The sequence below is a fragment of the Pinus tabuliformis genome, chromosome Q (assembly GCF_031772625.1).
Source record: "Pinus tabuliformis cultivar Carrire ecotype Pingquan chromosome Q, CPIR1, whole genome shotgun sequence".
In the NCBI taxonomy this organism is placed as follows: domain Eukaryota; kingdom Viridiplantae; phylum Streptophyta; class Pinopsida; order Pinales; family Pinaceae; genus Pinus; species Pinus tabuliformis.
In genome coordinates this window covers 693,792,459-693,806,481 of record NC_142296.1, presented here as the reverse complement: position 1 = coordinate 693,806,481, position 14,023 = coordinate 693,792,459, and the positions used below count along the sequence as shown (strand labels likewise).

Below are 14,023 nucleotides of genomic sequence, written 5' to 3'. Positions count from 1 at the left end.
TATTTGCATCTTAATGGCTGCTACTGATGTTGCATTTCTGTACTCTTAGTAGGTGTTAGAAGTAAGTAGAAGTAAATCATTATTGCTCGAAGTTTGTGAGTAAAAATCAGTCATAAATGGTACTTTTATCTCTTGATGAATTTCTACTTATTTGCTTAGAGTGATATGCAGCTGATGTTATTTATATGTTAATGTATAAATGTGTGGTTACCATTTGGCACTTTTGTACAATGGATTCATTTGTTCATGCTTGACATATGAATGATTTATCATGCGATATGCAGTCCACAACTGTCCTGTTTAACTTCTTATGCAGAATGGTTTATCTTAAATGGTTTATATTCTTATAGTAGCTGAATAATCTTCATTACCAGTTATTATATGAAATCCTTTTAGATCGCATGATGGAAAAAGATCTACCCCGGGTTAGCGTAGATTGCACATGTTGTTTTTCATTAGATTTCAGCAGCTCATAGTCAAATCATGAGTTAGATTTAAATTAGCTCTCAAAATTTTTCAAAGAAACAGCATAACCAAACCCTACACACACACACACACCCCTTAGATCGGGAAGGTGGTCCCGTTATCCCCAGTCGGACCCGCTACACCAAACGGGCAAGGAGCCGCCAACCAGGTTCCCGACCGGGTGGGTATCCCCCTTGTTGTTGACCCGATTTCAGGGCCCTCAACAGAAACCAACAACAATTCCTTACAAGATGCAAAATTCCAGCCCTCGGATCTCTGGGATGAGGGATCCATATATAGATGTCTGTAAGGGAGATGATTCAGCTTGTGATTTGATTAGTGTCTTCCCTCTGATAGTTCTTGCTTCCACTTGGAGATTGATGATCTCTTACTCATCCTTGGTCGAATTGAGTTTTTCATGGAGAACTTCTGGGAGAAGCTGTAATCAGTTGACCTTGTTCCTTTAGGGGTTGGAACAACACTTCTACGGACTTAGGAGCCCTTGGTTTATGGAAATTTTATACTTGGGGTTGCAGTGCCCAAAAATGTCTATAAAAATTGCCCCCTAAAGCATGAGGTCATTAATCTTTTTTGATGTCGGGTGAAATGCTTTATCATGAGGATCCAAAGTTCTTTCAAGCTGGGAGGAGACCTGTAATAAGATACAATACAATACATTATCTTCATAATATTTTCATGATCTAGCTGAGGCGGGCATTCCCATGCTCAGCTTTATAAATTCATTTTCATGTACATAGGATAGACAATCGTATGAGTGTAGACTGATGATTCTGGAGGAGTCATCATCCCATAGATTGGATGATTATCTGTGCAGCAATGATGTACATTTGATGTCTTTATGTTCCTGAATATATATCACAGCCCGAATGGATGAAACTAGATCCGAGGTCTTCAATCTCGTTCGATCTTCACTCAAAGTACAAGTCGATCCATGTGAGAAATGTTCTGGAGTCGAACATGGAAAGACATCGCTTGATTACCAGCCAATGATGTAAGCTATTAACAGGTGCGAGAGGAATCACCGATAATGATAATGATCCTCAAGGTACTACAGTAAAATTCACGTGGTGTGAATAAGGGACTTGGCGTTGAACACCACGCAAAATCTTTCGGTCGAAGGCCATTGATGTAAACCTGTCGCCGGAAGTGAGAAACTTGCCATTGAGGCATGCAAGTTTCAAAGTACTGAAAGGGGTGTTCCTAGATCGACTTCTTGGATAATGAGCTGATGTCGACAAGAAGCGATCTGTCATAGGAGGGCCTTAATGAATCCCACATCAATGACACGGAACGGAGCAAATGATTTTAATGGAGGTGAAAATGGTCTGGTGATATAAGGTTCAGGGTGGCGGTCATAACAAAATGGAGCGTAAATGTATTGCAGTGGGTGAGACACAGGTGAATTCTCTGAGTGACTTCTCTTGAACATACCGGCGACACTGACATGATGGATTGGTAGCATTAACCCCAAATGTGGATGGTGTGATGTGACGATGGTGATGTGACCGGTGAATGAAGCAACCCAACCCGACTTGGATGCGGAGCGAAAGTATCATGTTCAATAGCGACTTGCTACCAACAAAGTTTCTTCAAGTTTTCTTCCCAATTTTTCCCCAGTCATTGCTGACCAGTACCTCTTTATTTTTTTCAAGCTTGAGGAGGATAACATATGCTTGTTCTATAATTTTCCCTTCGGGCAAACCCATCGCTATGTTTTAATGAGCCTAGCGATAGTGAAACTCGTTCTTGTCTGCTATGGAAAAGTTTGTCGCTATCAGGTTTTAACGAGTTTAACAACAAAGACAACTCGGTCCTTTTCAATTTTAGAGAGTCTGAAAAGGAACGTAAAGGAAACTCCAAAAATCCTTTTTCGTCATCTAATCCCTTAAGTCCGAAAAAGTATAAAACAATACAGAAGGGATGAATTTTCGATACTTTTAACGAGCCGAACAAAACAAGCGCTCGATCTTTTTGTGTAATAATCCCTTAGGTCCAAAAAGATTAAAATCTAAAGGAGGGATAGCACTTCCGGTCCCTTTAACAAGCTGGAGAGGCCAATGGCTCGGAAATATTTTCATATTTTACGAGTCAGTTGAAAAGAGCTTAAAGGAGACTCGTTTTTTAGGAACGAGTGATAAATTTGGGTAGCAGTTGATTCCTGGTAAGGTTTGGAATTTCCCAATCACGGCAGTTTTACAAGGATGGCTAACAGGATCACTCTTCGTAGCTGTTCCTCAAAAGGGGTAAACAATCAAATGGAGATGAATGATCGGCCAATATAGAGTAGAGGTGATGATGAGAACACGACCAAGGCTTTAAAGGCTGAAGTACTACATTCACGACGGTTATTTACCGGAAATTGGTTCATTTTTTATTGAGCTTAAACGCTGGGGGAAACATTTGCTCATTGCTTATGTTTATTTTTTAACGAGCATGAAGTCCGCGTTAAAACTGCTCGATGTAACGGTCATTTCTTGACTTTACCATAAATAGCTTTGTTCCTTCAAAGATTGTACTGTATGCTCAATTGCTTCATCAAACTAGTTAGAAATGAACAATATATGTTTGAAAAATAAGTTAGGACACTAATATTTTACTCGAATTACGTAAAAGTAATTTAAAAGTGTTTTTACCTCTCATTTTACCATTTCATTTGAACTTTGGCTTGCTGAAGCTTTGGAGGTGCTTTCCCCCTTTGATTTTTCACCAGCTGATTCCGGGAGATTTTGTGGACGATTTTCAGCGTCGTCTGGACCAGGTAGGAGCTAAACTGAGCTCTTTCATTTCATCCTTTCCATTTTGCATTCTGAACCTGATTTTCTGGTTTTTCTAAGCCTCTGGGGTTTGAAAAACTCACCCTGGCTCCATTGCACCCTTCATGCATCGAAAGGTGCGTTGGATGTTAGCCTATCCACTGGCCAATTGACATGCAATGCACCTAGAACACTACTGTAGGTGTGATGAGCGCAAGGAAGGAAATTTATGCATAGTTTTCAATGGAAATTCTTGCTTGTTTCTCACCAAATGAGGACCTAACTCTTCTCTTGTTTGTTTTCAGAGATTTATTGGAGAAAAATGACCATTACATGGCAAGAACGTGAGCAGAAGAAGATGACATGCTTGCTTTACACGATCTCGTTACAGTAAATGCATTACGGAACTGTGGCCTGTTGAAGTTTTTCCGCATTTCTAGCATGAGACAACAAATCAACTTGCTGCAATATTTGCTTGATGCTTGGGATCCTACCAGTCAGATGTTCCAGATTAGGGGCAAATCCATAGCCTTGACTGTAGTGGACATCTGTTTTTTGACCGGCTTATCGAGGCGGGGTGCCCCCATCTCTTTATCAGGTTCGGCCCATGGAGGTGAATTTGTGAGAGATTATGTTCGCAGGTATTGCAGAGAGGGATCTCAGCCGAGTAAAGACGGCAAGATCATCATCCGAGATGTCACTGACAGGTCTTTGAGGACCATTTTGTTCACTTTTGGTAGGATGGCTGGTGGTGCGGCTCTTCATGTGGCCAACCGATCTTATATGCAGTACGCCTTGGAATGTCTCAAACCGAAGGTGTTCAACTGGTGTGAAAAGTGGGAGGTTGAAGAACTTTGGATACGGTTCTATTTTGACCACCTTCGCCTTGGAAAAGATACCACTGATGCAGCCGCAGTATATTGCACTCGGTTTACCTCCACCGACTGAACCACATATACAGAGATGGGTCAACCATATGTCTAGGCATGCTGGTCAGTCTTAGATTTGTTTTTCTGATACCTTCTTCAGGTGGTTTAATCGTCATGAGATGGTTTATTCCGAGTATCCATATGCTGGTATGGACTTCCGGGGTGACCCAGATTTGGTGCTGCTGGCTGGCGAACAGTGGGGTGCCATTGGTAAATTCTTAACCATATTTATGTTTATCGTTTTTTTTTTATAATGTCCTCATGCTTTACTCTGTCAAGACTAATTAGAACTCATGTGCTCATGCAGATGTTGGTCCCGTTCAGCCAGTAGTACGCCTGAGAGTGCCAGCTGCCGCCCCAGCAGGAGAGGCTATTGGAAGGGCTATCCTTCGTGACCTTGATGTGGCCGAGACTCTTTAAGCATTATAGGATCAGGTCGAGAGCCTCACTCTCGGTATTCCAGATGTGAGGACTGACGAGCTGCCTTTGAGGTTGCAGCAACATACTACTGGCGTGCCAAGTCGATGGACTAGGCTTTTATGCATGATTGCACAAGCGGTGACTTGTTATCACCAGCATCATTAGACTAGGGTGTCCCCCAGTGTTTTGAGTTTTGGGTCATTTGACCAATTTTGTCTTGGTTATAGAACATTATGTGTAAACCATAAACAGTTATATATATATTTTTCATTTTCGGAGTTTTATTTTGGTTAAGTTACCTCATCCTAATGCAAATATTGATGAGATGCTTCTTTTTATAAATGTTGCAAATGTCTATCTAACACATAATTTGCCAATGAGTCAATTAATGTGTTTAAGCTTCTGGAAATATGCTGATATTGAATAAAATCAAATTGCCTTTCCAAAATCTTGACCCTTAGGAACATGCGATATAGTTGGATTTCGGATGGAGTAGATACCCGTGAGCTGTAGTATGATGAGCTATGAGTCTAGCCTGACGACCAGTCGGCATATGCCATGTGTGATGGAATCAGAGAGAAGTTCTATCAATGCGCTATATTCAGCGATGTTATTCGTTGATCGACCAATACATACCGCTCTGAAACTTACTAACTCGCCGCTTGGATTGAAAATGGCCCAGGCCGCAGAAGATAGGTTCCGCGAACTACGACTCGCTCCGTCATCATATCCAACAAATGATTCCAATAGGTTGGACATTTGCGACAAATGTAAAAAGCGGATTTACTTGACCAAAACAAATACTTTAGTGAAAACAAAAATGTAACAAAAGCATATAGGTTACCACACTGAATCATGCATAGTAACGCTTAAGATACAACCCATTACGAGGTTGTGCCAGTGGAATCCTGTCATAATCCATTAACTCGTAGGCTCATTTTGCTAACACTCGTTTAACAATATAGCGGCCCATCCATAAAGACTTGAATTTACCTGCTCCCAATTTATCGGATTCTTGGTCATAAAGCAAGACCAAGTCACCTTCTGAGAAGACACGGGGTTTGACATTCTTGTCGAACTGCGCCTTGACTCGTTTCTTATGGGCTTCGTTGGCCAAAGCGGCATCACGACGGGTTTCATCCAATTGGATTAGTTCCAAGAAACGATCCTCTTCTTCTGAAGTTCCGGGGAGAAGGTCGATTGCGAGTTTGAGGGACGAGATTTCACACTGAATTGGTAAGATTGCTTCTAGGCCATACACCAGTTGGAAAGGTGTAAACCCGGTCGCATTCCTTACCGATGTTCGGTGTGCCCACAAGGCTGAGTACAGGATCAGGTGCCAACTCCTTTTGTGAACTCTAATCATCCTTTGTAGCATGTGCTTTAGGACTTTGTTGATTGCTTCAACTTGTACATTGGCTTGCGGGTAATATGGAGTAGAGCTGTCATGTGACAACCCTAATTTGGCAGCTAATTCAACCATCATGTGATTGCGAAAATGCGATCCATGATCTATGACTATAGCCTGTGGGATGCCGAATCTGGAGACTACATGATTGAAAAAGAAGAGGGCAGTTGTTTCACCAGTGTTATCTAATGTAGGCATCGCCTCAGCCCACTTGGTTAAATAGTTAGCTGTGACTATGATATACCCATGCCCCCCGGTCGAGGTGGGGTTACATGTCATGAAATCAATGCCCCATTTGGCGAATGGCCCAACAAAAACTATTGGCTGCAAAGGTGCGGGTGGTATTCTGGTTTTGCTATCGAAAATTTGACAGGCATGGCAACTTCTGATTGCGGTTATGCAATCTTTGAACATTGTTGGCTAGAAGTATCCTGCTCGTAAAAAATTTTGTGCTGTAGCGTAACCGGATTGATGCCCCCCACATGCGCCTGAATGGCAGTCATTCAGGACTTTTTCGGCCTCCTCATGGGTGAGGCACCTCCTCAGAATTTGTAGTCTTTTTGTTCGGAACGGGAGGTATTAAGCCTATATTTTTGGGTTTGGAGATAAATGATTATATCTCCATACCACGGATTGCTTGAAGATATCAGAAACAAAGTTTCATCCATGATTGTTTCTTCAGATGTTTCATCGTTGGATGACGATGGGAGATCGCATAATAATTCTGCGAAAACCAGGGCTTTCTTTGATTTGGATTTTACAAATTCCGGATCAAACTCTTGTAGAATTGCTATCCATTTTGAATATTTCCCCCCCAGCAACTTTCGCGATAATATATAAGTCATGGGGTTGCAATCTGACAGAATGGTAGTTTTTCGAAAGAGGACATAGTGTCAAAATCTCTGTATCGCTTGAACAGCTGCGAGAGCTAGCTTTTCAACATAACCATATTTGCTTTCTGTATCATTTAAGCTCTTACTCAAATAATATATATGATGTTCAATTCCGTTGTCTTCTTGAACTAAAACCATTGCGATGGTTGTATCGGTTGCAGCCAGATACAGGTTAAAGTCTTTTTGATAATCAGGAGTGTACGTTTTTTTTTTTCTGAGTAAATGCTAATTCTATTAGAAAAGAAAAAGATTATGTACAAGGAGGTCGAGACCTCAGAGGGGGCAGAGGCCAACCCTCAGCCACAGATTCTGGAATTTACTACAAATCTTGGAGGTTATACAATGACCCACTGAAGAACCACTTTTGATCAGACTATAACCACTGCTATCTAAAGCCTGCGAGGCGATACTGGTAAACAGAATGAAAATTCATCTTGGATACAAAGACAACCCATAGCTGGCCAGATTCGTAGTATATACTGCAGAATGGGTAAATGATGGCTAGCCTTGACACTGAGCAAAATTGAGACCAGACTCATAACCAGATGCACAAAAAGACTTATACTTAAAACCAGAGACACAGGGAACATTAAAGATTAAAGACTGAGGAACCATTCTTCGATGAGGAAGCCGCCTTACACGTCCTGAGTCGGAGAGTCGGTGTCATTCTTATCCATTCTGCTAGACGAGGCTATCCAGGTTACAAGCCCATCATCTTCAATTCCATCAGTTCCACCTTCTGTAGGAGTGACCAAGTGGAGGACGCCGCAGTCATGATGAACAGGTTCGCAGCCAAGAACATCGTGCTGATTTGAGTCATTTTGATGCGTAGAGACCTCAGGAACTGGGCAATCCTCCTGCATATTATCCGCATTGAACATCGCCCCCGCCGTTTCTCCCTGAAGGGTACTATCTTCCTGGGTCTGCGAGGAGGAGGAATGGGCTGAGTCTCTGGGGTGATCCTCTTCTTCTGCAAGACTGATAGTGATGCTGGCGGTCAAGATAGGCCGGTTGAGCCTGCTATGAAAAGTAAACCTGGTCGTTTGAGACGAATTGTGCGAGAGAAGGTGAGCTTGGCCTGACGGAGGTGAAGACGGAGAGGCGGAGGCAATGGGAATAACATTCTGGGGCGTGGAATGAGAAGCTCTGCCTCTGGATGCAGAGGAGCCTCCTCGGCGAGAAATTCCTCTGCGGCGAGGCATCTTCAGATTAACCCAGCAGCTAGGACAAAGGAAATGGCGGAACTGAAGGGAGAGGGGTAGCGAGCAAAGGAGTCCAACAGAGCAAAAAATGCGGGCGCGCTCCCAAGCAAACTCGGTGAGGCGGGGATGCGGAGGGAGCAGAGGGAGGGGGTAAAACACATCAGGAGCAGAGGGAATGATCCTCATCCTGTCCAGGTTTAAAGGCCTGAGTCTGAACTCTCGTACCCAGCGCCCATTAATGACATACCGGGCGAACATCATTCCATTCCCTGTCTGATTTATTTCACCTGCCATGAAATCTGTTTGCTTGATCACCGGACAAGTGCGAGGCCAGGTACCTTGATGAGCCTTAACTCAAGCATGTGTCATGCTGTCACCCGCATCCGGGTGAGCTTCATGTTGCTGAAGCATGTCATTCTTGACTATATTCTGGAATTCAGTGAGTTGATCCACGGTGGCTATACTGGATAATGAGCCAGCATAGAGATCTACCTCCATTTCCACTCCTTTGTTAGCTAGAAAATCTGCAAGTTTGTTTCCTTCCCTCAAAGTGTGCTTGAAAGAAATTGCAGGATATTGAGAGAGCCACTGACCTACTAGCTCAAGTCTTTGAGCCATCCTCCAGCTGTTGCTTACCTTGTGAATGGGGGCTCCCTGCATTAGTTTTGTGGCCATATTTATGATGATTTGAGAGTCCCCTTCGATGATAAGAGGAAAGAAGCTATTGTCCTGAGCCAGAGTTAGACCTTGCCAGAGTCCCTCCAATTCCGCTGAGTTGTTAGTATCCCAGCCTTTTGAGCCAAGAAAGATTAGTTGAGGAGTGCCAGAATGATCTCTAAAGACTCCTCCATAACCTGCTTTTCCCGGATTGCCTTTAGAAGCTCCATCGAAGTTGAGCTGGTACATGTTGCTGGGCGGAGGAATCCATTTTGCTGGCTTTAGTTGCTTCTTGGTAGGATTGTTTTGAGGGTTAGGCTGTTGCTTTAGATTAATTTGCCAATTGTCCCAGACTGATTTTTCTTGATGAACTGAGGGAAAATCTTCTGGTGACTAGTGTTTAATTGATAGAGACTCCTTGATGTTCTGATGCACTTTGGACCATATCTGCTCCAGCGACATGGATTGACCTTTGAATATTCTTCTGTTGCGCTCCTTCCAGATATTCCACATTAATAAAATAGGGATCAGCTGCCAGAGCGAGTTGAGGAGCTTGCTTTGATAGGGCTCATGACTCCAGTTGCGAATAGTTGCTCTGATATCCCCTTGCACTCTGCCATCTTTTTGGCAACGAAAGGCAACCTTTTCCCACAGCTTCCGTCCTATCTGGCAGGTTTTCATTAGATGAATGGTTGATTCCTCTTCTTGCTTGCAATTGAGACATATGGATGGGCCTGAGAAGCTTCTTTTCCTGAGATTATCCCATGTAAGAATTTTATTGTGACAAAGGAGCCATAAGAAAGTAGACACCTTCTGCCAATTAGAGGAATTCCATAGCTTATCCCATAATGTATCCTTGATGATCCGTTCTTTGATGATAATTTTATATGCCTCCCTTGTAGTGAAGGTTCCTCTCTCTTCATATCCCCATCTTAGTATGTCCGGTCCTTCTGAGATAGGAATTTGCTGCTTTTGTAGTTCTAAGGAGAGAGAGCGCTGAGTGAGCTTAGAGCCATGCATTAAAATTTGGTTAGCCTCCTTCCATTTTCTATACTTCTATGTGGAAGAGGGGTTCCAGAATTGATTGACCTTTGCTGACTGATTGATGCCTTGCACCGGCATAGGAAGATTATGGAAAGTATCCTTTATCTTTGGGAGCTGCTGCCAGGAATCTTCCCAGAATCTTGCCTTGTTTCCGCTTTTAACCTCCCAAAAACTATGCTGTTGTATAAGATCCCTGTGTTGAATGGCCGAATTCCAGACTACTGCACCGGTACTTACTTCTGACATTCGGATTCTCTCTTCAATAGGGCTATTGCTTGCATATTTTGCTGTCCAAAGAGAGGCCCAAGGGGTGTTGGGGTACGCTAGCCATCTCCACCATATTTTGGCTCCCATTGCCTTATTGCTATGCTCAGGGTCTCTTAGCCCAATACCCCCTGCCTTCTTAGGAAGACATACATTGTCCCATTTAACTAGAGCCCACTTACGGTTTGGGCCTGAACTGCCCCATAAAAAATTGCACTGGAGATTCTTTATTTCCTTGAGAACCCATTTAGGCGCAGCCAGAATAGAGAAAAGATACAAGGGCATGGAATGGAGAATCGCCTTAATGAGAACTATTCTACTGGCCATATTAAGGGCTTTGTGAGTTCAAAGGAATAGCCTAGCTTCGAGCTTTTCTAGCAAGTCTTTCCAAGAGGAATGTTTGAGGGCAGAGGCTATTAAAGGAGCTCCTAGGTATTTGGAGGGTAGGCAAGCAATGGAGAATCCCAGGATACAGGCAATGGCTTTTTGAGTAGGCGCAGGTGTGTTGAAGAAGAAGATTTGAGATTTGACACTATTAACAAGGGCTCCAGAAGCATCAGAGAAGGTGGAGAGAATTACTTTGAGAAGGCGAGCTTCTTGGACCGAGGGATGACCAAAAATCATATTATCGTCCATGAACTGCTGGTGGGAAAAGGAAGGAGAATTGCTGAAAGAAAGGCCTTTGAGACGCCGAGAAGACAGAGCTGAATGCAAGCATCGGCCTAGTCCTTCTGCCATGATAACAAAGAGGAAGGGTGAAAGGGGATCCCCCTGCCTAATACCTCTAGAAGGGCGAAACGTAGCTGAAGGGATACCATTGATAAGCACCGAAAAGAATGAGGAGGACAGAAGACTAAGAATCCATCTGACCCATGATGGGGCAAAGCCAAAGGCATTAAGAATTTTTTGAATGTAAACCCAGCTGATACTATCAAAAGCTTTAGATAAATCAATTTTTAACAGCATACCTGGTTTTTTGGTTTGCTTCAAGGAATGGATTATTTCATGGGTTAAAATAATGCCATCTGTGATCTGCCTACCTTCCACATAACCAGATTGCTCAGGCAATATAATAAGAGGGAGCAGCGGCTTGAGTCGGATAGCAATTACTTTTGAGACAATTTTGTATATGATATTGCATAGATCGATTGGTCTATACTTATCTGGCATGTTGGACTCCTCTGCCTTGGGAACTAGGGCTATGAAGGTGGCGTTCAGTCCTGGGTACATCCATCTTAAAGTACGAGATTCCTCGACCACTTGCCATACCTCCATTTGAATGAGGTCCCAGAAATGGTGGAAGAAGTCTGAGGTGAACCCATCTGGACCCAGAGCTTTCCCTGTTTTTAATTGCTGAACTGCACTTTCCACTTCCTGCATCTGTATGGGATTGAGGAGGAGAAGATTATGCTCCTCTGTGATTAATTTCAGGATATTCCGCAGAGTTTTGTCTATAGCCTACAATCTATCTATATTTGGTTCTTGGTGAGCTTTCTTAAAATACCTGAGGAACTCCTCTTCAATGCCTTCATGTGTCTCAATTCTATCTCCCTGCTCATTTTTGATGTGGGATATGAAGTTATTCATTCTGCGTTGCACCGTAGTTTTATGAAAAAACTTTGTGTTCTTTTCTCCGTCCTTGAGCCATCTGATCCACGATTTCTGTCTCCAAAGGGTTTCCTCCTGTTGAGCTCTGGCTAGAATTTGTGTTTCAATAGCTTGTTCCCGTTTTACCAGCTCCTCGAACCGTCCTTCCATGATGATCCTTTGTTGAATAATTTTCATTTCTTGATTAAGTGTGGCTTGAGCTTTGAAGATGTTGCCAAAGGTGGTATGATTCCAGTGTTTGATTTCTCCTTTGAGGTGTTTTAGTTTCTGCTGGAAGATAGCCATTTTAGAACCACCGGTGGGATTATATTTGAGCCAAGTTGATCTGACAAATTCATGAAATTCCGGATGCGTTAGCCAAAAGACCTCAAACCGGAAAGGGCATTTAATGTTGTTGCCTGGCCGGTACCATTGCAGTGTTATAGGCCAGTGATCTGACCCTGATACTGGCAGGATGGAAGCTGTGAATTCCCCTCCCAAATGAGGTGCATTATCAGATATTAGGAATCGGTCTAAACGCGATGCTATTTGTTGCGGTCCTTCTCTTTTGTTGTTCCAGGTGAACAAACCATTATTGGAAGGAAGATCTATCAGCTAGTTGTTGTGAATAAAGTCTTTTAGTAGGTTACCATCCATGTTTTTGCTACCTCTGCCTCCCTGCTTTTCCTCCATTCTTGCTATCATATTAAAATCTCCTCCATATATCCATAGAGGGTAAAGCCTATTAGAGTTGAGAACTGATAATGCTTCCAGGATTTCAGCTTTGAGGTTGGTTTCCTGAGGGAAATAAACATTGGTAATATGTCCATGAGTGTTGGTTCCAATTAAGTGAAATATTGCCTGAATGAAATTCTTATTTGCATGTATGTTGCCAAGTTGGATTACTCTTGCATCCCACAAAATTGCTAATCCACCCGACGCTCCTTGAGCATCAACAGCTGTAACTAGCCCTCCTGGCCAGGCCTTCACTGCTATTTTTTCCAAAACTGTCATGCTGCATTTAGTTTCTTGCAGAAAAAGAATGTTTGGTTTTTCCTGCATAAGCATATTTTTTAAGAGTCTTCCCTTCCTAGGACTGTTGAGCCCCCTTATATTCCAAGATATCAGCTTCATTGAGAAGGATTAGGATGGATGTTGAAATACTTGGTCAGCTTGGCATATCGACCTGACTCCACTAGCACTTCTCCTATCTTGATAGTTCTTTCGAGGGTTGTTTTTCGTCCTCGCTTCTTACTGTCTTTTGTGATGAACTTGCCATCCCATTGACTACCAATTTGAACTCCTAGAGAGTGTTTCTTGTGTGCACGATTTAATACCTCTACCAGTTTATCCACTTGCCGTTCCGGTATTTTATCAAAATTTCTGGTTTTGCAAGCTTGTTCAAGACCGAGAATATCCAGTTCACCAATGTCAATGTTCTCAGAATCTTCCTCCATGATTTGGGTCTCTGGCGAGGCTTCCTCTCGATCCTTCGGCGTCTTGGTGCTTGTTTCAGGATTATCCACTTCCATTTCTTGAAAAACCTCGGCCTGAGATTTGGTATGGGAGTGAATGGTCGATTTGTTGGGTTGAATATCTCCTGGTTGCTTTGAAGTTCCATCCGGTAGCTCTTGGATGGATTCCTTAACCTTTTGCGCTTCTTTGACAGGCTCTTGCATTTCAATACTGGCTAGGATCTCAAAGCTATTACTCTTTGAGGGTTTTGCTTTATTGATCTGATCTGTCTTGAGGTTGGTTGTAGTTTTTTTGTTCCCGCTTCTTCGATTGACTACTTTGGTAAAACCATCAGGCTCCTGGTTATCTGAGCTTAGTCTAGTAGGGGGTTTCCTGTTCAGAGGACAGTCTCTATAGAGGTGTCCAAGATTATGGAATTTCCTGCATCTAAATGGAACATGCTCATAGTCTATTAACTGAATCCATTCAAAATCTTCATGTAAGAGACTTACCGTGTCTGGCAAAGCTTGTTTGAGATCCATATAAACGCAGATCCGAGCATATGAAGTATATCTGCAAAACTTTGTTTCCTCTGCTACCTTGATAAATTCGCCGAGAGCGTTTCCAATCTCCTGTAGGGAGTTTTCTTCCCAATATTCCCAAGGAAGCGAGTACAGCCTTATCCAGACTGGAGCATAACTGAGGTCTTCCTTGTCTGGATTAAATCGTTCAACCCATCCTTTGAGGTATAGTCCTGCTGAATTAAAGAAATAAGGACCCCCATCCAGAATCCTATTACGATCTTCCAGGCAGTTAAAAACTGCAGTGAAAAACCCCTTTGGTCCTAGATGCAGGGTGATGTGTCCCTTTGGATTCCATTTGGTGTTTATCCAGCTTCTCAGAGCTTTCTCAGTTGGCCAGATTC

At 42.8% G+C, this 14,023-nt stretch overlaps 1 protein-coding gene across 1 annotated transcript; it reads right to left on the bottom strand.

The window, feature by feature from the left end:
- Positions 1-11,514: 11,514 nt before the first annotated feature.
- Positions 11,515-12,657, bottom strand: LOC149221432 (uncharacterized). The gene is made up of 2 exons (XM_089387379.1): positions 12,312-12,657; positions 11,515-12,125 (listed from the first exon to the last, which is right to left on the bottom strand). The coding sequence occupies exons 1-2, from the start codon at positions 12,655-12,657 to the stop codon at positions 11,515-11,517; spliced, it is 957 nt and encodes a 318-aa protein (XP_089243505.1).
- Between the last annotated feature and the right edge of the window lie 1,366 nt (positions 12,658-14,023).

What these genes read in the sequence shown, in the direction of transcription:
- LOC149221432 (XM_089387379.1), bottom strand. Translation starts at nt 12,657, where the DNA reads ATGACAGTTTTGGAAAAAATAGCAGTGAAGGCCTGGCCAGGAGGGCTA. An exon ending in GGAAAAGCAGGGAGGCAGAG is followed by an intron (nt 12,126 to 12,311) that starts GTAGCAAAAACA and finishes GGGAATTCACAG; the next exon opens with CTTCCATCCTGCCAGTATCA.